The sequence below is a fragment of the Cygnus atratus genome, chromosome 1 (genome assembly GCF_013377495.2).
Source record: "Cygnus atratus isolate AKBS03 ecotype Queensland, Australia chromosome 1, CAtr_DNAZoo_HiC_assembly, whole genome shotgun sequence".
Taxonomy (NCBI): Eukaryota; Metazoa; Chordata; class Aves; order Anseriformes; family Anatidae; genus Cygnus; species Cygnus atratus.
This window is the reverse complement of record NC_066362.1, coordinates 202,134,269-202,159,960: the sequence shown is the minus strand read 5'-3', so window position 1 is coordinate 202,159,960 and position 25,692 is coordinate 202,134,269. Positions and strand designations below refer to the sequence as shown.

The following is a 25,692-nucleotide window of genomic DNA, read 5'->3' as shown; positions in this document are numbered from 1 at the left end:
GTCTTAGTCTGAGGATTATTTCCAGAGGAAAAAGTATCTAGGTTGGCAAGGTGTCTTCAAATGTTGGAGTCACAGCTCCCAGATGAGATACATATATAGCATGCATCACTGGCTTTCACAGAGGTAGGTTGCTGACAGGCATTTTTGTAATATTAGGTGTACAGTTATACATAGGTAATATGGATATCCAATTTAAACATACTTGGATTCTGTAATTTGCAAACTGTATTTGTGAAAGCTCTGATTAGCACGGCAACCATATATTTCCACCTGCAGAAGCACATTATTTTGATTTATTAGCCTGTATCTCAAAGTGGGTTCTCTCCAAGAGGAGTTTTCTCCTCCTTAATTTTTGTAATATACTTATTTTAAATACTATTTTATCTTCCAAAGAAAGAAAACTATTGGTTAGATTATTAGAGTTGCCTATCTATTTTTTATTTAGCCCAATAATATGCTTTTAGCTCATAAGCATTCTGGAAATATTTTGAACCTTGATTTGAAATCATTAAAATTTAGAAAATGTTACAAAAGCCTTCTAAATAGTTTCACTAATTAATTATACTTTGTGTTAAAATGCTATGCAGATTTGAAATAACTTTTTAAGAACTGGTTAAATTTAAAGATATTTTCAAAATAAGATATTTATCTCATTGATCAGATTTCTAGGTGAGGTTTATTAACATATTAAGCTAATAAAAGCTATCAGTTGAATGAAGAGGAATAGAGCATGGCTGATGAATATCCATCATTGTACTCTCCAGGTATTGTAAAATCTAGCACTTTCCTTGTGTAATGAAAATACTGGCTATGCCAATAAAACCCAAACCTGTGCTTTCATGAAAACATAGGTTACTTCCACTGTTACTAAATTTTATATCATATTTCTCAATCTAACAATAGGCTCCCTTTTAATATTTTCCTCTGCTAAAATCACAGTACAGAAAAGAAAATCCTAGGTGTTTTGACACATACAGGTCTTTATCAAGTACAATACAAAATCAAGTTGTTCTTATACAAATTTACAATAAGAGCTTTATTTATTTATTTTCATACAAAAACACTACAGCGATTTCCTAGATGAAAATTGTTGGAGGTTTTTTTAAGTACTGTAATAAATGCTGTTGAACTTTGGAGGTTCATTCCTCCTTCATTCATGCTGTTACCATGGAAATATGGATTTTATGCTTAAATGAATTAGTTTAGTTCATAAATTATAGTTAATAAATTATAAAAGTAAAACATTAATTCATAATTGGGGAGTGATGGTAAACTATGAAAAGATAGACTTTTTCCCTAAGTTTCATTTTCTCCAAGTTTTCTAAACAATCATGATAAATGATGTTTATTTTTATGGGAAAAAAAAAAAAAGAAAGTGTAGACCTCTAATCATCTGGGCTTTTCACCTTGTCTTTAGCTTCTCAAGCCTGGGTCTCTCAATGTAGGTGATCATAGAGTCAGGTCTTCTCACTCAGCTGGGTAGGATGAGGTATTAAATAAACCTGGTCCAGACGTTACAGGTACAACAGAGGAAAAATCATATAATCATAGAATATCCTGAGTTGGAAGGGACCCTCTGGGATCATGGGATCATCTGGGATCTGAGTCCAACCCCCATCTCCACACAAGACCACCCCAAAAACAGACCCTATATCTGAGAGAGTTGTCCAAACACTTGAACTCCAGCAGGCTCAGTGCCATGACCTGGGCAGCCTGTCCCAGTGCCCAACCACCCTGTCAGTGAAGAACCTTTTCCTAACACCCATCCTGACCCTCCCCTGTCCCAGCTCCATGCCGTTCCCTTGGGTCCTGTCACTGTCCCGAGAGAGCAGAGCTCAGCACCTGCCCCTTGGGCTTTGAGTAACCCAAGATGTTTTGTGAAGCTCAGTCCAATTCCTTATTTCTGGACCTCTGTTTTTTCTTGCAGTATTCAGTTTTTGGGTCATTGGAAGCAATGACCTTTCCTGAGAAATTCAGACAGAGAAGGCTCACCAGACTGGGCCATTCTTCGCTTAATTTTATTTATTTTTTGGCCATATACTTTCTTCAGATTTGCTTATTATAAATGGTTTTATGGCTTGTTTTGAAATAGTAACCACAAAGGCTTGGTTCATAAAATATGTATAAATTTAATATTGAGAAGGAATAGTTTCTGAGTAAATTATATGTTTTTCTCATATCTACCATCAAAACCTTCCTGTATGCAACCACAAAGGACAGAAAGCAGAAAGCTGGGACATTATGGAGAAAAGTATTAAATGCTCAAGAATGAGACAATTGTATTAACAAGATTGTGCAGGAAAAAGGAAATAGAACGTTTTCAGGAAAGCTGTGGCTTCAGTTAAATCAGCCCAGGGGAAGGTCTTTGCTGTTTACTGGCCTGGAAGTGAAGAAGAACATTTGACTCAGCAACTTTTCCATCAGAATGCCAGGGTGCCAGACAGATGTTTACAATACTGACGATGAAAGTTTGCAAATAATCCATTCAGCCTTTTTTGTTTCTCTTTCTGTACATTTTAGGATTTGCTGAGCTCAAACTGCTGATTTAGTTCTGTCTGTTACATTTTACTAAACATTACTGTTGCACTTATAAGGGAAAGCCTAAGCAAACCTTCTTGCCAATCGTGGCTTTTAGTCCACATTCTCCATTCTGCATTTGTTTCCAGGTGCCCCATAGACTTAATCCACTCTTTGGGAGTCAGCTGTGTTTTTCCATTTAGAAACCATAGATCCTACAGCACCCTAGACCTGCAGTCTGTAATAATGCTTTCTTCACTATCCCACCCTCAGACATGGAGATTTTCAGTGTCATGAACTTCTGTAGCTGTGGAAAACCACATTTTCGTGACTATTTAAAATCTCAGAAATGGTGAAATGAGTAAAATCCTTCCAGTTTAAAACTCATGTGCTGAAATCAAATGTGTTTAGCCAATGCAGGACTGGAGTGCTGTATGGGTGGTATCACTGCAGTGCGCAAAGGCAGGGTGTGATGGAGCATGACCGTAGCCATAGTGCCATGACTGCACAAGCCAGTGCCTCCAGCAGCACTGCAAAAAGATATAGAATTGCACCCATGGCTGATGAAAGTCAGTGGCTTAGAGGACAGGACTGTCATTTCTCCCTCTTCCTCTGTCCATTCAGAGAACAACACACCATCTTCTTCAGTCCTTAACCCCTCTCTTTTCTGGTTTTTCTGCTTTCCCTTTATTTCCCTGATGTGATCATCAGAGTGTGATCATAAAGTCTGTCTTTAATCAGCAAGATCTTTAAAAACAATTTATAACATTTACCCACAAATATGCTACTTAAGTGAAGTGAGGCACTTTGCACTACGGTGGAGCAAACACTGGAGAGCATTGCTTTCTTCACTGAATTTTTAGTCTGTTGGTTTTATTGTTCCTCTTCTTTAAAATATCACCACTTCCATGATGCTTGGGAAAAAAAAAAAGAAAACGGTCTAGGCTGCAGAGGATGAAAATATTACATGGTTTCATTGTTTTCCTATGAGGTTTTCCATGTACTGCCTGCTTTGTCCTGCTTTGGATAGTGGGGGTCCTTGGCCACAGCTTTGAGATGCAACAGCAATAGATCATTTCTACTACTACTGCTGCTGTTGCTGCTGCTGCTGCTACTACTACTACTACTAGCTCCTATTACTCTTCTCCTGGGCAGTGATAGTGATGTTTCACTCTGCTGCAGTTGTCAGAGGAGCCAGTGGGGTGACTGCAGCAGAAGGCCTGTCCCTACCTCACTCCTCAGAAGCAGCTTGCCCTCAGGGCCTCCTGAGATCCAGGTCCAGCACAGGCCCTCTGCTCGCTTTGAACCCTCACAGACAACCAGGATTTCCTTGCAAATGCTTCCTTTCACCCTCCTTTGGCACAGGAGGATAAAGTATGCTGAAGCTTCACAGTTCAAGATAAAAGCTTCAGTGGTTTCCGTCATCTAAGAACATTCAGGTCACGAGTTGTGTGTCTTTTAAAGAGGGTCTGTAATGTGGCTTTTTTTGGACTACTGTCTCTCTACTGTTTTCAGGCCTAACTTAGATTTTTTTTTTTTATTATTATTTTTTTATTTTTTAATGGAGTAATCTCTTTCATCCATGGGGTTCTTCCCTGTGGTCTCCCTTTTAAAGAGGCCCTGAGCACTCGAAATGCTCTGCTATTTTTGGCATGTCTGGCAGACTCAGACAAAGCTTTTTCCTCGCTCATTGTTGTCACCTGTATATCAAGGACAGCAAATATCACCAATATTTGATGCTTTTGAGTAGCTATTAGTCATAATAAAATGTTGTATGTTCCTTTATGAGAACTCTGCCTTTAAAAATTAGACTGCTGCAATAAGAAATGTTTTGGCACAGGTGAAGAAACCCTGCAGGGATCTGCTTGTGCAGATTACCTGAAGTAGCCCCTGCTAAATGTGTTAAGTTGGTCTGCTATCAAAGTAATACCTTGCTGGCTTGTACAGAGGTTTCAATTTTCCATCAAATTCTCAAATGTCCCACAGTTATTATAGGAGGCATGGCTGGGAGTCTTCCCTTTTCACTGGCACAGTGTTACGAGGGTCAGGGTCTGTAATTTCCTAGATAACTTTTCCTCACAGACACTCAGGAGTCATGGGATTTCCTGAGTGAAGACTTTGGGACAGCATTACTTCTTGTTTTCCTAAATATATCTGATGTCTTTTATACAGGTTATCGCTTGGGAGTCATATAGTTACACATCTCTGCTTTCTTTTTGTAAGATCCCTGTTTTCCTCACATTGGGTTTGTTTGCTTAAATACAAAAACATTAACTTTTTAGGATCATGAAGTAGAAAGTTATTTCAGAGACTCTGCTGACTGAAACCTCGTGTAATTCCTTTGGCAGAAAAGAGACTTGAATTTGATTTTCATATGCAGCTACATGCTTGCCTGAGCCTTGCCTTGCTGTTCAGGACTATGCATCTATTCGTCTTTGCTTTTTGAATTTCATTTCTCCAGTGGATCACAATTCCCCAAGATATGTGATATTTTTTCGATGACTTAGATGCTAAATTTTAATTGTTAATGTACTGTACTGCAAAATAAACTATGATCTCCTTCCCTTTCTCTTCACTTGAAGACTATCAGAAAAAAAAATGCATCAATTAATTCTCCCATGCTTTTGCTGAGCAATGGGTTACTATGTTTTAGCTTATTGGGTAAATATTGCTGCAGCCGGAGTCTGAATTATCATAACTTTGGGATATCCTGGTTATCTGGGCCCCAGTTTAATTACTAATAGAAGTTGCAGAGTTAGATTTAAGAAGAGGGTTCATCCTTTTTGTTCTGGAAGTCATTGCTTGTGTCAAAGATGGTTGTGATTACTAATTACTTAATTTGTATGACAGATGGAGCTGGGGATCAAATTAAGTAGCTGTCTTAGGACACATTATAGAGCAGTATCTAGCTTTAAACACGACTGCCTTTTTCATTCCTAAAAAAAGGCACAAACAATGACAGGCTAAAAATAGCTGTTCACTTGGAGTTGACGACAGTTTCTGAGAGCTCGTCTTTAGGAAGATGTTGGAAAAAACCCTGCCGTCTCTCCCCTCCCCCTGGTTTTCTTCTTTAAATGCATGCCCTTCTCTTTAAGCTTCTTCACCTCATTGCCCACAGAAAGATACCCACTGACTTTGATAGGACTTCTGTATTTCTGCAGGTTTCTGGGGGTTTACATAAAGCATTATTTAAAGAAATCCTAAAAGTCACTGCAGATATTTCTATTAAGTTATGCTTATCCTACACAAACTGCTCAATGCTGATGGAGAAGGAGGTAGTAAAGCCTTTTCCACTCTTTGCCTCCCACAGTATCTGCTGCAGTGAAAAAAAGCAGAGGTTCTTTTTGGATTTTATTCCTGAAGGCTGCTTCATAATTCAGTATGAATATCGGTGGTTCCTGGTGCTGTAAACAAAGAGTTGAGTCTTTGACTTTCTGTTCCTGCAGTCTAGTAAACAATCAGTTAATTTGTAGCATCCCAGCGGTTAACAGGAGTAAAAGAAGTGGTTTGATCTTATTTTTGTGCATGTGAATTAAAGCTTTGCCTTCTGGCTAGGTTCTGAGTTCCCTCCTTCTGGATGATATTTGAGCATTTTAAATTCAGAATATGTAGTTACAAATGTGAGGGCACATCCTTCTCCAGGATTTTCCTGCTTTGATTTTATTTTTTTCTCTGTGCTTCTAATCCCAGCAAGAAAGCAAGCAGTTTGAAACCTATGTCCAGTGTTTTAGCTAGGAGCACAGTGCAATACAGGATCTTTAGAAGTAGTCCGCTGCATTTTTATTAAATGGAAGTGAAGGAGTAGGTGGGACTTTTTATTTAAAAATAGATTAGCACAGGGGACTGAACTTGCATTTGAGGAAACGTTAATAAGCCAGCCAGCCATTGTCCTTAATCAGAGATTGTATTTGTAAGTAGAACATGTTGAATCTGTCATGATTGATGACGTTGTCTTTGTTAAAAGGGATGCTGCATCTTTAACAAGACCAGACAGAAACAGTGCAGAATCTACAGTAAATTTGAGAATTGGCAGACAAACCTTTCTTCATTTTCTATGTATAACGTTTGTAAAATATTGAAAAGAAAAACATCAAAGCCAGGGGGAAATATAAGTAACTCACTGCTTACATTTTAATTCCTCACCTTTCCCCTCTGGGTGAGTTCCCCCTCCTTTTTCCCCCCTGAATTTAAAATGCTGGAAGGAAAAGCAACTGAGGTCCAAGTTTCAGATGCTGAATTCTCTGCTAATTGAAATTACTGGCATATTGCTATATATAGTCGATGAAGAGATATGTAGCTTTCACTCAGTGCCTTCAAGACATGTCTTTTTGTAGTCAGAAAAACAGAGATCAATGCATTTTCAAACTGACAGAGGGAACGGATGCTCCTTAGTAGCACATGCTCGGGATCGTGTGTGTACCGTTTGTGCAGAGCAGAGACGCTGAATACTGGTCCATATGCTCCTTGTTTACTGCAATGTTTTTTGCATGTTACTGTGCACTCCGGACTAATGTGAAGGTAAGAGGAGACGAGACAACAATTTGGCAGGAATGTACATGTAAAACCAGCTGCAGAAAATGTCTACCTTGTGCTGCTGAGGACTTTGGAATTGCTAGCTGAACAGGCATATTATTACAGGTGGTTGTAGAGGCTTTGTTTTATCGTTGTCTGTGTTGCTAAAGCATAGGAGCATGTTTTAATTTTGCAGCAAAGTGACCTTCAGTTTTTAACTGCTTGCAGCTCAGGTTCTAGGCTTGTATGATCTGATAAATATGTTTTGTTACTGTCCAGGTAGGCCAGAGACAAGAAGCCAAAGGCTGTGCAAAGTTACATTGCTTTATATAGGATAAGAATTCCTATACTCTTGTCCCCCATGCATCCTCCAAGTGATGCTGCTTGCATGCTTTCTTGTTGATTACTTGTCTGAAAATCGGGGTCTTGCTGCTGTGTCTGCTTTTGGCTTTGTGTCCTGATTTGTTTCTCATTTGAAAAAAAATGCCTACAAACAAATTATAAGCAATATCCTAAGAAATAAACAAGAGATTATTATTGCAAAGTGTTACAGAAAAATGCCAGCTGGCAGCACTGGTCTCGCAGTAACTATTAACCAGTGTTTGTCAGTCATGTCAACGTTTGCTTGCTCTGTTAATTAATGTCAGAACTTCAATATAAGTTGCTGGATGTATTACCTTCTCTGCAAGTAGGACAATATTAGCAGACAGGATCATTGGCATTGAATAGAGCTCTAAGCCAAGCTGTGGGCCAGCTGTGGGAATCCAGTTGCATAATTTAGATGAATTACAGTCCTCAGTCAACATATTGGGGAGGTACTTTCGGCATTCTGGCTCTTTCAAGTTCAGATGAGTGTGTCTGTCTGAAAAGGAAAGCGCTGGCAAATGATGGCTAAACTGTTTTACCTGGAGAAATACTTGTAAAGGATATTTTGTTTTTAAACTGCTTTATGCATGCCTCTGAATTAAAGTGAGTTTTCTGTATTTGCACTTGGTTTGATAATAATGAACTTCATATTTACTTATTAGGTGAAAATAATTTAATTGCTATTTGATTACAAAGTAGTTTTCTTTAGAAGCTCACATTCTAAGAATCTGGTCCTATGTATGTGGTCGAAGTCTGTACTGCTGGTTGCTGTACTGAATTGCTAAGCTTTCACGTTATTACTTTCTAATTAACTTTTGAAATTCACTTTTTGTGTCTCTTCTGAGGAGGAAGGTGAAAAATATATTTTCTTTGAATATTTGGATAGCAAGCCAAGAAATACAGGTTAAAACTTTTAATGCTGCTGCCTTGTTAAAATACAGCTGTTGTCCTTTCCTTATGCTTTCCCTATAATGTTTTTGGCAGGTTAGTAAATCATACCCACATTATAAGCCCTGTGTTCTGTGCAGTAAATTGTCAATAAAGAAATGTTTTGAGACCAACCATTCTTTATTGTTCATTTCGTCCCCCAGCCTGCAGTACTGTGCTGAAGGTGTTCTACTGAAGTGGGTCTGTTGTTGAGCATTGATTTCTCAGTCTAAATAAGAATAGGTACAGGAGAAATTTCAACATGACTCTTTTTACTGTAATTTCCAAGAGATACCTTATCAGTAAGTACCACAGCAACTGTTAGGATTCTCATGGGTTCAGCTTCTGAAATGTTTTTGCTTTCATTCATAAACACAGAAAAAAAAGTGAAAGATTTGTACTAGCCCAAGTCTGATGATTGTTTGGATAAGATAGCTTTAATTTGTTGGGACCTTAGGTGTTAAATGTCTCTGGAATAGTTGTTTGAGATACAATATCAACATACTGACTGTTGTTTACATGATGTTGTTCTAAGGACATTGTCCTCAGTTGTTCTAATTTCATCTAACCGATCTGTTTTCAATGTATACATTGGTCATCTGCTTTCCAAGACATGCACTGGGGTATAATAACATAGAAAAACTGCATAAAGTTTGCACATCCCTGGAGGAATTGCCCAAGTATGGCAATGCCACTGACACCTTCAGCAATTCCTAAATTATTTTTTCTGACATGAAAAATTACTTATTAAATAGGAGTTTATTGAAAGGTGCTCCCCATGCCTGGTCAGTCTAAAATGTATTACACAGTGTTTCTGAAGAACTCTGTTGCTTTTAACTTGGTTGGCACTAACATAAGCCACAGCTTTATGGGTGGCCAAAATAAATGAAATACATTATAAAACATCTGTTTTGAGTTTTGTATTTTTCCCCTTTTAAATGGGTGGAAAAATCTTAGTGGTTCTCAAATATTTTAGTCTTTAAGTCATAAGATAGAATTAAACTATAAGTACAGGCTGTAACAGGAAATAGATTCGCTTGCCCTGGAAAGTGAAAAAGAAAAGCAATTGGGTCTGTTTCTGATGGCAGCTGCAGTTTATGGCTTTAGAGAAAGCAGATTTTTCAAGTTCAAGGTAGGACTCTTGCTTCTTGATTGCCAGTCTATCTGAAACTGCCCGTGTGAAGTTGGTTGGCATATGCAGACTTAGAAGTCTACCCCATGCATTCTTAATCAAAGTCTATTTTTACAGTTAACTAAAGAATAGTACAGACCACGAACACGTACCTGCCTGTGTGAATAACTGCTTTTCCCTGCCTGAGCAGAAGCAAAGTCAGTGGTTTTAAAAGGGAGAAAGATATCTGAGAAGTTATGAGCAAAATATCTTTCTCAATCAGAATTTCTCCAGACCTACACTTTAAAAATGAAATTCAGCTTGATTTTTTTTTAAAGAAAATAATCTAACTACTGCTTAACATTGCCTGTTTATGAGAGACAATATTATTAAAATACTGTATTTTTAACTCATCTCTTTCTTGCTCTCATATATACACAATTTTGTACCTCAGTGGAAGTTAGCATAAATAAACGCAGAAGTCAGTGAATTATAATCTAAAGGCAGTGCCTCCAAGATCAGAAGTGCTCTTGTATAAATGTGCAGTGTGCCCGAAAATCTCCCACTATCTGCGGCAGTTAAATATGTTGTGGTATTTTCCGTGAGACTGAGTCTCAGGAGCGGATTGTGGCATGGGGCTGCCCAGTATCAAATGTTTGAAGTTGCAATTGTGCCCACTGTGTATTGAAAATACTTTCTGTATTCAAATGCAAATGATTTTAGTGGTTGCCATTAAAAACTTTTGGTTCTTGGCACAGATAAGTATTTCAAATTCTCTCAGTATTAGCAGTTTTTCTTGTAAAAATATGGGAAACGCTGCAAATATTTAGGTTGCACAGCCTGAGATAAACTTTAAAAACTTTTATTGGCCAGGGTCTTGTTTTTCTTGAAGGTCTGAAAGAGTTTTTCCTTTCCTTTCCCTTTATGAACTGTATGTGTAGTTCTGACGGATTTTATTGTGAATCTGGGCTGCTATTTCTGGCTGGCAGTTTGAGGGTCTTACTGGATGCACAGCTGGTGCTTCTGGGAATTTGGGAAGAAGAGCTGATTTCTTTCATTTGTACTTTAACATGGGACTTGATGTGAGCACTGGGTACCTCATTCTCAGCAACAGTCAGCACTGGCTTTGGGGCTGTCAGAGCTAAGTGTAAAGATCGTGTGGGTTTTTTTATGAATTCAGATCCATACCCTTTGAAGTGTCAAAGGTTTCCCAGGTTAGTTCAGCAGGAATTTAAGGCTGTCTTCATATTAGCGGATGTAGTTGGCACCTTACCGAACTGAGCTCCTGCCTGAACACTGGGTTAACTAAGCACCTTTCTTTGTTCTGACTGCAAACTTTGGGTCACAGTGGTGGTGACAGAACTATTCTACATACATTCCTCTGTATTCCCTCTATACATTCCCCAGCCTATGCTTCAGCTAAAAGATCATGCTAGCCTGTCAAATTGTAATCATGATACAATTTATAGCTGAAATGTTGACCTATGAATTGTCACTTTTTGAGGATCTCAGATGATGAAGAGGACCTGTCGAGGGGGGAAATGATGTATGGCCAGGGCCCATGGAGGATGCTGGAATCTGGTGTTGTTTAATCCTTTAGCTTTCTCTGTTCGTCCTCTTGTCCCGCCTGTGTTTCAAAACCATAAGTTATTATCTTAACTGAGCAGCTTCCAGCTGCAATGTTATCTTGTGGGCTAATAAAGGCAGAAGAATCATAGTAATAAATAACAGTGTTTCATTTCCAAAAGCCATAAAGCATTGCAAAAGCCAACTGAGCTACTAACTTCTATGTTTTTACATGCGGCTGTAATTTCTTCTTAATACCTAATCTAAATCTACTAGAAAAGCGTAGATTTTGATTAGATATTAGGAAAAATTCTTCACTCAGAGGGAGGTGAGGCAGTGGAACAGGTTGCTCAGAGAAGCTGTGGATGCCCCATCCCTGGCAGTGTTCAAGGCCAGACTGGATGGGGCTTTAAGCAACCTGGTCTGGTGGGAAGTGTCCCTGCCCATGGCAGGGGGGTTGAACTGGAGGGGCTTTAAGGTCCCTTCCAGCCCAAACTATCATGTTATCATATGATTCTGTGAATTCTCCCTCTCTCCTAGTATATACTAATGATTTTTCCACATAATTGTGTGTATCACATATATCACCACCTGTTCCAAGACTTGTTCTGTTCTTCCAAAGGAAGTCGTGATTCTATGATTCTATGATTCTATGATTCATTGATTCTATGAAAAGAGTTTCTGAATGTTTCAGACTTGGACCTGTATTGCCAAACCATGTTCTTCTGTAGACTTATGGTATTTGCAAATGGGGGGTGAAGTCTGGCATTTATAAAGAAATCAAAGAGATTTGGACTCACAACTCTCACAGACTTCCAGACATGGTCCCTGTTTTCTTATGCATATTTTCCTCCTTTAAGTCTTCTACCACACACCATCCTCTAGCACCTCTCTGTTAAGTGAAGAACAGTTCAGAAGTCACATGAATGGCTTTGATGTAATATTTTAAAAGAAATAAACAAGAAAGACTGGCTTCTCACTTTCTCTAATTTAATTAAAAATTTACTCTTCAACTGTTCTACTTAGGGGAAGTTTTTATTTGAGTTTATTCCTTTTTGTAAGTCCGATAAAGTCTGACACAGTCTGAATCACTGTACTCATACCAGCATAGTCATAACGATAAATCAAGTGGCAGGTCAGAGCATGGTTCCTCTAGTAGTGTAGGACACCAAGGCAAAATGTAGGTTAATACTAGAAAGCAAATAAGTTTGGTGTGGAATTTCTACCCTAAGAGATTTGACGTGAGGAATAGGATAATCTTATGTATGTTGTGAATATTTAGTTGAATTTCTTTAATATATCTTGTTGTCTGATTATAAAATGTTTGCCTAGACTATAAAATAAGCAAGACCGTGAACTTTATAAGGGATTTGTCTAACACCTGTGGGATATGGCCGTGAGAGCTAAAAACAACTGAGCTGTTTGTATTGCTGTTATCCTTTTAATAAATAAAAACAGAATTTTGGTGAAGAGAGAACTCATTGCAAAAAAAGAGGTTACTGATCTCTTGGACAAGCTCCTACAAAGAGAGCTCTCTCAAAATTACAACAGTAATAACACTGCAGCATTTCTTTCTTTTGGTAGCTTGCTGTACCTGTTACTAAAATATACTGCTACTGCCCACACTTAGGGGCAGGAAGATAAAGTTCTCATTTATGGCCTAGTTTTTGCAATCACACCAGTGATGTTAATAGGAGATCTGAATCAAGTCTCACACAGTTCAAACAGTAGTTCTTTCCGCTTAAGAAATGCATAATTTGAATCCTTAAGATTGAGTTTTCAACTTCTGAAATCAACCTTGCCCAGATTCGCAAGCATTTGTAATGCCTAAGTATGTACTTTACCTCTCCACCCAGCTGCAAGTGTTGATTTACAGTACATGGTCATAACAAGTAATAAATGAAAGCAGTAATTAGAATAAATTAATAACACAGCAGCAGCTCTGGTTTTCTGGATATAGTAAGATTGGAACTATACTTAACCTATATGCCAGAATAATATTCCCTGAAAGGCCATTATAAATGGGTGAATTGGTACAGAGATGCTAAGATGAGGAGCACAGTATAAGGAATTAAATCCACAACTATGACAGAATTCTTTATGAACATTAAACAAATACAAATGTTACGCTATGGGGATATGGGGTACTTTTCTAAATTTAGAAGAGTTGGTCACAAAAATATTGTCTGGAAGATACAGAAGCTGGGCACTCTTCATTCTTCATTCAGAAATTTCTGGATACATGCTAGTACCAATAATATTATTTCAGTTCTATTTTGTATCTCCCATTTTAATGTGGGCTCATTAGAGCTTATCTGATGTGCTATGCTTATCAGAGATATATAATTGGCCTTTTTGTTAAGGGAGAATTGAAAAGATCTAGGAATGTAAGCGTATTTAAATTTGTTGGGTTTTTAATATATGCAACTAACTAGAATATAATATCATGTCTCTATTTGACAATTTTATGTTTATATAAAAGTGATGAAAAGTGAAATACTCTGCTGTTAAATCACCACTGATAGGCTTGCCCTGGGTACTAAAGATGCCAGTGCCTCTTTGATTTTTATGAGATTGCAGAGAAATTAGATCAACAATCTTGACAACAATGCTGCATACAAAATGTTGGACTCAGGCAAAAGTAAGGTTTTCTTTTTCTTGGGAAACTCTGTGACTGCTATCACCGTGATGGGGAGAAGTGCAGAATTAATCAATGATGGATGGAGCTGATAATAGCTAGCAACAATTAAAGGTTGCCCAACAATGTCTCATGGTTAGCTTCTATCTACATACGCTTCTAACTTCATCTTCCCTCTGTCCCATTTGCTCACGCTAAGTTGGATAAAGATATTCTGGGTTCTGTGGTTGAACAATGGTTGCATTTTCCAGGGCTAGTCTTCACAGGTGTGTCCTCTCTTACCACTACAATATATGTGGCAGTATATGTATTTTGGACATGCTGAGATGTGTTCCTATCCAGTCCCCCAGGTTTTTGGCACAGGGTGAATGTATGAAATGATTGTACCTGCTCTGGGAGGAGGAAATCCCCACTACCTTCTTTCCATGCTATCCTCACAGACAACGAGAGACAAGGAAAGTGTCTTTTGGATGTAGAGATGCCAAAATCAAAAAGAATTGCTATTTTTTCAGTTGTGGACACACACTGGTGAAATGAACTCTGGAGCACATTCAAGCAGTCTGCATTCCCCTGTGTCCCAGTGCCAAAATAATGAGTGATAACTACGGATTAATGACTAATACAGAAACTCCATAATGACAACATTAAAAAATTACTAAAAGCGTAGCCATCTCCGTTTTCTCAGGGGTGGCTGATTTTTCCTTTGTGTCTCCAGAGAGATCTGAGTGTAAGTGAGTGAAATAGTATAAATTCTCCCGATAACTGTGCAGCTTCCATAGTTCTTCTGGGAAGACAAGTAGAATAAAATCTGAAATCCACAAAAACAAATCAAAGAAACCTGAGCACAAGCATTTTTTCATTTTTGTCTCATCTTCACCAAAGCAGTAAAACCCTCAAATTTCAAACTGAAATCTCTGAAGAGAAGTAATTGGAAAGGCTTGCCTTCCTTTGATGGCACAGAGGATCATTAAAACCTTAGGAAAGGCAGATTAACTGTAGGAGTAAAACTCCAAAAAGCATTTTCGTCCAAGTTGCAGGACAGATGAAGAAAAATATGATAGTTACTTCACACATATCTGCAGATATTTTGGACAGGATTTTCAGCCTGATCCAGATTTGTTTTCAAAACTTTGGTTTTCATTTGCAAACAAAAATAAGTGGCCAAGTTTTCAAGTGAGACAGAACAATCATAATTAATCTAGTCTGATAGCGCAGACTGCAATACTATCATGAATTGTTTCAAGGATACATCTGTTGGCACCTGCCATACCTTTTAGATAAAAAAAAAAAAAAGAAAAAAAAAAAGAAAAAAAGTCTCTGTTGTGTAATTTCTGATGAGGAAGAAGCTTTCACAAGTGTATTATTCCAGGGGTTAATCAGTCATTTGCAGATGTATGACATTTTTAGTCTGAATTAATCTAGACTCAGCTTCCAGCTTTTGGGTCACTTTCATTTTTTTGCTACATTTTAAACCACTGGACTGAAGTCCACTGGACTGAAGCGTCCACTGCAAAGGCTTATTCGCCCCATGTTGCTCTAGACTGTGGCATCACCTAATCATCTTTTTGACTAAGTAAATTAACGGTGCTCCTGGCACCTTTTACTACAAAGCATGATTGCCAGCACTCTCACCCCTCACCTGACTTGTCTTTTGACTTGCCTTTGAGGTCTTTTTGAGCTGTCTCCAGTTTCACAGCAGGCTTCTTGATCTGTGCATGCCACATGTGCAGCTTCAGAACAGTTGCAGCCCTATGCAGACGTAATAAATGTCCCAGCTCTCACTAAAGATACCTGTGTGTATGTCCAGGGTTACATCAAGTCCTTCAACCACATTGCTGCACTGGCAGTTCCCGTTCTGGCCTCTATCTACTAGAGTTCCCATCTGCCTAATAGCAGACCCTGCCTGTTTGAAAAGTTCCTGTGAGGAAGGTTTGCTTTCTTTATTCCTAGACTTAGGACTTTATTGCTGTCTGTATTAAAGAATACATTGATCAGTAGCGGTGACCTGTTCTCTGCACCATTTACCGCACTACTTTTTTTCTGTCATTGCTAAGTCTGATCAGTAATTCTCCCCAACTGATCAACAGTTAAAAAGCATAAGGCCAGCACCAGTCCCTGAGGAGCCCACTAGACAAAGCTGATGAACTGCCCTCTTTGCAATTACAATCTGAATCCTGTCAGTTAGACACTTTTTAATCCATTTAAAGTGCTATTTTGATTTTGTTTTTAATAAAATGTCATGTAGCACCATATCAAATGATTTACAGAAGTCTAAGTATATTATATCAATATTGTTACCATTGTCACCCAAATTTGTAATCCCATCTGAGAACAGATAGCATGTTAGTTAGTTTGACAGGATCTGTTTTCCATTAACCTGCCATTACATATATTTCTTTCCTTCAGATCTTTGCTAATATATATTTTATCAGCAATTTCATGTTAATTCCCTGTAAAAAAAAAAAAAAAGAAAAAAAAAGGCATAAATAGCATAATAGAAATTCCAAGGAATGAATCTCTTAACCCCAGTCCTTGTTTATGTCCCTGTTTAGAAATTTGTCTGAGCACTAAGCAAAAGTCAGGAACTCTTCTGAAAGGTTGATCTTGCAAAACAGGGATCTCCCAGATAAAATGGAAAAGTGAAGAGATAAATTATGACGAAAACAAAGCTTGTGGGGAAGAGGTGGTTTGTTTTATGGGACCTTGTCCAGTGGTTGAAACAGTAGAAGCACTTTTAGGTGCATGCTGCCCTTTCGCTTCACTTATATCCTTAGATTATTATAGCTATGATCAAGGTTAGTAACTCAGTGACTAGACATTATATGAGGCATAATTTTATTAGAAATAAAATCACATTACATAGGTCCTTTAGAAAAGGAAAATGTTAACACTTTGAAAGATTATTTCATTTCTGCTAGAAGACTCATGAAGAAAAAAACTGAATTCTTGGGAAGAAGTTGTTAGAGAGCTCATCAGTGCTTTCGTATACTTCTCTCCCTGTGCACTTTTCACAGAATCACAGTGTGGTTGAGATTGGAAGGCACCTCTGGGTCCATCTGGTCCAGCCCCTACTCAAGCAGGGATACCCAGAACAGGCTGTCCAGGACCATGTCCGGGTGGTTTCTGAAGATCTCCAAAGAGAAGGCTCCACAGCCTCTATGGGCAGCCTGTGCCAGTGATCCATCACCCACCCAGCACAGAAGTGCTTCCTGATGTCCAGAGGGAACCTCCTGTGTTCCAGTTTGTGCCCACTGCCTCATGTCCTGGAACTGGCCACCGCTGAACAGAGCCTGGTTCCGTCCTCTTTGCACCCTCTCTTCCAGTATTTATAGACATTGATGAAATGCCTGCTAAATCTCTTCTCTAAGCTAAAAAGTGCCAACTCTCTCAGCCTCTCCTCACAGCAGAGATACTCCACTTCCTTGATCACCTTGGTGGCCCTTCGCTGAGTTTTCTCCGGTATGCCCAGGTCTCTCTTGCACTGGAGGCCCAGCACTGGACCCAGCACTCCACGTGTGGCCTCACCAGTGCTGAGCAGAGGAGCAGGATCACCTCCCTCGGCCTGCTGGCCATGCTTTGCCTCATGCAGCCCAGAATACCATCAGCCTTCTTAGTGGCAAGGGCCCATTGCTGGCTCACGTTCAGCCTGGTGCCCACCAGGACTCCCAGGCCCTTTTTTGGGAGCTGCTGCCCAACTGGGTGGCCCCCAGCATGTCCTCATGCTTGGGGCTGTTCCTCCTCAGGGGCAGGGCTTTGCTCTTTTCCTTGTGAACGTAATGATGTTTTGAGATGTTATTAATTTCTTATGAAAACCTGTTTTTTTTGTAGTGAATCCTGTGGATACATTCATATATCTCTTGTAATGCTTGAGTTCTTAAAAGAGGGGAGAGGAAGGACATGTACGTGTTTCTAACCGTGTGCATAACAGGGAAGTGAATATACGGCATTTTGCCTTTCCAGCAAGAGAGCAATCTAAAGAACTCAAGTGGCATTCAGCTCACTTAACTTTAGACATAACCGATGTAAACATATGTATCTAGTGATTTCAGGCTCCCTTTAGTGTCAGTAGAGAGGAATTGTCTCTTCTGATGCATGATTCATATGACCTAGTTTAAATATCTACACGGGGATGAGATTAATTGTGTCCTGAAAGTGCCAGTTTCTCTCCATTTACCAGAGAGAGCTTAGGTGACTAGCTGAGATGTAGGTCTCTCTGTTGTAGACATTTCCATCTGGTCAAACTAATCCTACAAAGCAGCGAGGATGGGATTGCTAATGTTGGTCAGGCAGGTTTTTTTCTTTCTTTTTACATGTAATAGAAGACATAAAACTGTGGGAAGAGGAGCAAACTGTTGTGAAGGGTCAGCCAAGACACCCTGGAGATGAGGCAAGAGCAAGAGCTAGCAGGACAATGAGATCATCTGATTTGTTTTCCTTTGTTTTTGTCTCGGTTCTTGCTTCTAAATTACTTAATTAACATACAAAAAATAAGCAGTGAGTAATTGAACTGAGCTGTTTGCAGCATGTTTCCCTCTTGCCCATCTGGTACATCAGGCCATTATTTCAGTGATGTTCAATTGTTATATTTTATTTTAGTCGCTTTAAAATTATGTGAGATCAAATTGAGGAGAACACTATTAGGTCAGGCTCTTTTCTGAGAGCTGTGGCACTTTTGTAGAGTAGGCAGGTGCTGCAAAGGCATCACAAAAAGGGAGATGGGCCATGTACATCGAGTGAAATTTGACTCTCATGTCAGACAGCAAGATTTCGGTATTTTTGAGACAGAGGATCTTCCTCTGAGCTTGGTCTCTCTGAGTCAGTAAAACTAGGTAACTAGGGAAACCAGTTCGGCTTACCCAAAATAAAACACTCACAGTTGTCCAGCTGATCAGTATCATACACCTCAAAAGGGACCTAAAACTATAGGATCATCTCAGGGATAAACATAGCTAGAAATGCAAGAAGAAAGACTGAGCATGGGTGCAGAAGTGTAGATGTGACCCTAGAAGACCTGAACTGCTTCCACTGATTCACCAGAAAATGCTAATAGAAGTAATGGAGACACTAATGTATCTTAGGGGGATATTTTGTGAGGATTAATTAACAAATATTTGTACAATACGTCCACTGTACATTTGCCATGTCTCTATAAGTGGTAAAATTAGCAAGCAATTCAAGTGTCAGGGACTGTTTAAGATAATTACCAACTTGTCAGAAGTTGTCAGAAGCTGGTTACTAGGGGATTTGTGAAGATCTAATTACCATTAGCCATCTGACTGAAACATCTAACTTGACCCTGAGATTACCCCCTAGCTAGATTTAAATGTTGACATGATCTTCTAAACAGATCAACTTTCACAAAGTTTTGACATTTAAGTGAATATTTATGTCACTCCTTCTCACACAGAAAATGCAGGATTTCTCAACCTAAAAAAGAGCTCAGAGTTGAATGCAACCTGTAGGTAGTTGCTATGAAATTGTTTTTAATGGTATTAAGCTAAGGGAGAATGTTTGCTGTCTTCTGTTTTTATGGGAATTTATACATTTAATACAGAAAAGTTTTAAAGATTTTTTGACAGGCTAATAAATCATGAATGGATGTATTGCTCCCCATCAGGATGTTGTTGCACAAAGCAAGATCAAACAAAGATGAAAAAGTATTTTTTGTGTGGTCCATAGCTGGTGGCAAACATCAACTCTAACAGAAGAAAAAGAAAAAAAAAAAAAGAAAAAGAGAAGAAAAAAAGAAAAAAAAGGAAAAAAAAAGAAAAAAAAAGAAAAAAAGAAAAAAAAAGAGATAAAGAGAGAAAAGAGAAAAGGAAGAGTTTTCCCAACAGCTGGACAGGAAGAGAAGTGGTAGGGGTATCCCCAGAAGGGCATTCCCTACTTAGTGTCTTCTCCAGTGCATCAGGTGTTCCCTGAGTATCTTTTCCAAACGGCTTCATAGTTTACCAGCCTTCTCAATTTCACTTCCTCCCCTTACCTTTTTTTCCTTTTTTTTTTCCTTTTTTTCCTTTTTTTTTTCCTTTTTTTCCTTTTAGTTTTTTTTTTTTTCTTTTCTTGCTTCTTACACCACCAGAGTTGACTGGAGTACCAGCTGATCAGGCAGAGGCGTTGAAGAACTCTTAAGCTTTGTGCATGTACCTTATTGGAAACAATTAATTACTGTCTAATGACTATTTTTTACTGATACTATCTACCATCATCCCTAGTACAAACCAAAATCTAGGGTCCAAGTAGTGGAAAATGGTGAGGGGAAGCAAAAGCAATTCAAATGCTGGAAAACAAGAGACAAGGTACAGCAACCAGGGGTGGTAGGTGGGATGTGTCAAAGGGAAAAGCTGACTGCAGCCTTGCACATGAAGGGCTGCAGAAGCAACGTCCTGAATGTTATGCAGATTAAGGCAATGTGTAACCTATAACCAATTTTGTGTTGCAAGGAGAATAGAAGAGAAAAGTAATTGTAATAACTTTTCCAAATTACAGACTACACAGACTGCTTAACCCTCAAAGGACAAGGCCCCTCGGCACTGATCTTGCACTTAACTGCATAGAACACCCCCTCATCCCCTCCTCAGGACCCCAGAAGCAATACCTCTTGTTTCTCTTTGCAAACTGTAAACAGCAATGAGTCACTTCTGGGTTTCCCTGGCTTATTCTGATCTTATTTGTTTCAGTTTTATTATGTCTAAATTGCATCTGCCATGACTGTCTCTTTTTCACACATGTACAATCTCTCCACAACTGACATTTGATGCTAGTTCTTGGCTTCACATCAAACTTATCTATGGAGCAATACTTTTCAACACAGTCTCTGATTCCTCCAGTGATATTTTCTCATTGAAATACTGCCTGTTTCCCTTGCAGTGCATATCATTCACTGGGTACCTTGGGAAACAGCTCAAAAATTGCTACCCTTACTGTTTCAAATCTTCTAGATCTTCTTCCAAGGTTTTACTCCATTTTTTATTTATTTTTTTCCTTTCTGTGGCTCTCAGAAACTGACTGCTGTACCCTCTGAGACTTTGACTTCATATAGTGAGTTTAAGGCAATGCTTTATCAAAACAATGCTCTATCCATGCTACCTCAATGCATTTCTTATTGAAGAAAATTATAGCAGGAAGGCCAAGATAATAACAGGTTCTAATTTTGGACCCACATCCATTGTAGGGTGGTTTTTCAGTGCTATGGTGGTGACCTCACTACCACATTCCCCCAGCCTCCATCTCCAGTCCAACCCTGGGCCCACCGTTTCTCCTTCTTCATCATTTCAGTGAGATGTGCCACTGTGCCCTTTGCCTTTCCCTCGCCATACTGGTACAGCATATCACTTCCATTCTTGCATGAGCCTCTAGTAATAGAACACCTCACCAACTGGAAAACAGCATCCCGTGTTTTTTAATCTTTCCTATATTCAGCAATTGTTCCCCTCAAATAACTAAGCTCCTTTGCTGATCACTTCTTCCTGACCATCTGGGAAGACTTTATTTTGCTCTGTTTAATCCCTTCTTCCAGGGAAGAAGTTTCGTTGCTCTTCTCCCTTTCTTTAACAGGAAATACCAATTCCTGGTTAAATTAAAAGTAAATAAACAGGAGGCATTTTCCCCCTTTCTGTAATTGCTTGTTGGATCCAAAATGTTATCAGTCTAGAGCAAGAGCAAACCTACAGTACCTATCTGAAAATTTATCACCTCTTCTTTATATGAAGGTCACTAGTGAATAAAGGCTTTCAGGATTAGAGATTTTAAAGATTAAGGCTGTTATGTTTAGTAAATAGATGAATTAACAGGTCATAGCACTAAGTAGCACACTTTCTTCCTGTCCTGAAGTTTTCCTACACTTTCCAACAAAGGGACCTTCAGTGAGGCTGAAAGGCAACACTCCTAAGACTGATGAAAGGAGATGTTATTGAAAGCAACAGCCCACCAGTGGATCTCAGTGACAAAATACTGGATACTGAGAGTTTGGAAAGACTTAAAAAAAAAAAAAAAAAAAAAAAAAGGAGGAATAAAACTGGAAAAGTGACATATGATTTCAAAATATGGTCTCCATGCTCCAAAGTACAAACTAAATAAGTTATTCTACTGTTGTTCTGATTTCTTGCCCTTTCTTCTGAAGCAGCTGGTACTATTCCCTGCCAGACCCAAGTCAATGAATAAGATGATTCATGACAGTTTTGTGTTTTTTGTTATAATAGTAATTAGAAAAAAAAAAAAAAAAGACAAAAAAAAAAAAGACATTGTAAGACCAGTGCTGAAATTTAATCCCTCAACAAAGGCCTTATGAAATTAAGGTTTGGATACAGGAGCAAAGTATCTCTGGACTCCATTTCTCTGAGGGAATTTGTAACTTCTGGTATATTTGGCTTCAGTTTATCTTTCTGTTCCTCCTGTTTAAGTGTCTGGCAGAGGGGCTTCTGAGATTTGCTTATCTACCATAACCACAACTGGTTAAAAATACAGCCCCAACCATGTAAGAAAAGTATTGTATCACTAGGAATATACTGGAACAGGAAGGAAACGCAGGTGGCAGTGTGCATGACTTCAGAGTGCATGCAGGCTGAAATTGCATTGAATATTGGCTTAATGCCTCTGAATTGCAAGTGCATTAAAGACAACCCAAGAAAGATGTTTTTCTAGCTGAGAAATAAGTGGAATTTGCCTTCAGAAAAACAGTTCTTCATGTGAAGATCATCCAAACAGTTACAATCTGAGCAATGTTGTTTAGAAATTGCTTTAAGTTTCCTTGCTGTTGCTGACAGTCAGATTTTGCTCAGGCTTTTGTGCAATAGCTGTTGTCTTAGACATGTTCATGCATGGTTATATTGTGAGATATAATCAGGTATGGCCGGAAAGTAGAGCAGTACTTTGCCTGTGATTTTACCATACATTCACACACCTGGCTTTCTACTGAAGGTTATTCTGGAAACTTAAATTTAAAGAATTAATTGAGATCTGCATCACTAACTTTCTTCTATGTACAACTTTTCCTTGCTGAGACTTCAGGCAACTGTGTTTCTCATACTGCATATGAGAACTGTACTGAGAGAGGCTCTAGCGTAGTAGTTGAGCTTCTGTTACTTGAGTAAACTTATATTTTCCTGATTTCCCCAAGACTTGGGTTGTTCCTTCTGTCTGGAGCATCCATCTGAAGCAGGAAAAGGAGGAGATATCTGTCAAAGTACTTTTACAATTGTCTAGAGATCATTACAAGAACCCCTTGGTCAGTGCATCTTTGGAAATTTTGTCCATCCTTGTTCATTGGCTTTGTACCTTGCATCATCTATTCCTTCTGAATCTTGTTCATTGTACAGTGGTTGATTTTACTGAGTTAGTCTCTCCAGTGCTGGTTTAACCACTCGTATGAATTTCATGCCACACCTTAGAACATGATAAATAAATAAGCAAAATGTGTGGATGACACTAAAGCACCAAAAATCTTAGGAGCACGGAGAAGAAAAAAATCCCCAAACCTGCTGTCTTTCATGATACATTTCCATGTAAGGATTTGAGACAAGGAAGCCCTTCTCAAAACATTTATTTAAAAAATGGCTGAAAACATTCATGGTGGAAACAGAAAATTGAATGGATTTAAAACACCAAAGTGCAAAATTCTGTTCCACAAGAAATACCAGCAGGCTTGGTGATTAAACAGGATTGTGCTACATGTAAGAAAATAATACTCATTAAAATTATCTTCTGTCACATTCCCAAATCTTCCAAGGGTCTTATAGAGTGTTTTATGTCAATGGAAACTTTTAAAATTTCTGTGTGTAGGATTGGTTGAGCACTCTCACGCGCACACACACCAGAAGAAATGTTACAGTATTGCGGCCAAAGTGTTGAACTGAGAAATACAGTACCTTTACTCAAGGGTCAACTCATTTGCTGCTTTTCCATGAAATCATTATGGTTACTTTGACTGAAATTTCTACATCCAGCAAATGTCCAGAAAAGAGAGTTAGAACTGTGCAGATCCTTACAGTCTTCAAATTAATTGCATTTGGTTTTAAATTAATACAGATGGTACCAGCTGTAATTAACATAATATTTCTATCAACAGAGAAGAACATCAGGATCAATCAAAGAGCACTCAGAATTAGAGTAAACAGAAATCTTTCATAGAGAAATTGCATGTGTTTGTGAGTTTTACACTACCTTTCCTGGACCTCATTCTTTCAGCAAGGTCTATCCTTATATAGCTCAGCAGTAATTTATTTATTTATTTATTTTTCTGTAATGATCTAATCCCAGGACACCTTCTATCACCTTTTATCAGTGAAAACACCTTTCACATGATGGCTAACAGAAAAAAATGCACTACGTGAAAATGAAGCCCAAGTGGTTATTACAGAGAACAGCTGTGAGTCTTTTCAGTTGGAGAGTTTTATCTGGAGGCAGCATTTATCCATGCAGATGGTTTCATGGGCTATGAAAATGCATTAATGTACTTACTGCAAGACATGACGGTATTACAGAATGTTCATTATTTGTCTGGAAGAAGGAGAAGAAAACTTGGATGGAATCAAAGCCTTAAACTGTTATGGTGAAAAATGAACTATACAGATCATCTCTAGAAAATGTTGATAGTAATTGTCTGTGGAGAGAGATTAAATCTCTCCATGCTAACACATTTGGTAGATAAGCTCCAGTAGAAACATGGTTGGGAACCTCTAGCAACAAGAGCTTATTTTTTACTCAATGTGAAAAATGCCAATTGTTCCTCAAGTCTGAATCCTAGGTCATTATAGTTTTATGAAGAAGTGCTCATGAAATTAAAATAAGCTCTTCACAGAGATTTGAAAATGTACTGTTTCTATAGGTAAGGAAAGAAATGCTCTACAAACATTAACAATAAGTTAATGTAGAATTAAAACATCTTTTAGTGACTACTTTGGTGAAATCCTCATCCTTTCTGTGTTTACAGCACATAAAAATACCACTGATGTTTTATGATGCTATAGAGCCCTCAAGGCTTTTTTTTTTTTTTTCCAGCTTTAAGAAGATTGCAAAAGTCTTTGTAGAAGACAACTGTCACTGTAAACTCTGTGGAAAAAGAACCCACAGCTCTGCAAAGATTTCCAATAGCACTGGGTGGCTGCTGTATGCTCCAAAGCCCAAGGCTGTTAGCTACACCAGGCTCTTTCCAGCTCTTTGAGTAGCCTAGGACCAAAAAAGCACAAATATAAATGAAATTGCTTTATTGGCCTGCTGCTTCTAGGTTCCAGCTTCTAGCTTATACCAGTTAGAAAATTGCCAGAAGTCCCTGTAATATGTAATTTGCAGTATTTTCATTACTTCTTTTTCATACTCTTTTGCCCACTATATTAGATAGAACAAATTGCTGATTTAAGCCATGAATATTACTGTAACGTGCTTTCTATTTTTCATTATTTGGATTGCAACTTATTACATCACCATTTATAGATATATACCGCTTCACATAATTAATTTCACCATATGTGACCATAATACAAACAGAAAAGGAATGAAGACAGCTACATGCTGTACTCAAAACTGACTGTGTCTTCTCAGCAGAAAAGATTTGTTCAGGTTGTTTCTGTTTCAAATGCCTGTGATTTCAGGGTTTATTCACAATACTTATTCACCCCAACATGCCTACTTGTTATGCAGAGTGTGTGTAATTCCACGTTCCTAATCCAGAAAACAGAAGCAGTGGGGATTTATAAGCAAAGTTGACTCGGTAAGAACGACACCTTCTAAGTCAAGAAAGCTGTTGCTTTGATATATTCCGACTCACAGCTGCTCATTTCAGTGGTGAAAATCCATTTTTCATTGCTTTTTGCTCCTGTTAGACCTGCTGAGCCAACACAGCTAAATGAGAGTGAGGAGACACCTCTGTCCCATTTCACGCATCAACTGAATTGTTTCCTATGGCAAGTTCCTGCCGAAAATAACAGGGGTCCTGGAGGTGTCACAAAGGCACAATTTGAAGTTTGTAGGATTGCTCTGGTGTTGTACCGAAGACCAACAGCAGCCAGTACAACATTTATTAATGTGGGTGAGTCTCTGAGGCCTGAGCTAGGGATAGAAG

General features: G+C 38.5%; 1 protein-coding gene across 4 annotated transcripts in view; it reads left to right on the top strand.

Moving 5' to 3' along the window:
- DLG2 (discs large MAGUK scaffold protein 2) overlaps positions 1–25,692 on the top strand; it is a 1,033,555-nt gene that overhangs the window by 254,802 nt on the left and 753,061 nt on the right. The window contains exon 1 of one of the 4 annotated variants that reach the window (XM_050713151.1): positions 9,384–9,454. The exons of the other annotated variants lie outside the window; for them this stretch is intronic. Within the exon in view, the coding sequence (XP_050569108.1) occupies positions 9,404–9,454 (51 nt within the window). The 5' untranslated portion in view covers positions 9,384–9,403. Of the gene's footprint in view, positions 1–9,383; positions 9,455–25,692 lie in introns of those variants that run through there. 4 annotated transcript variants of the gene reach the window in all.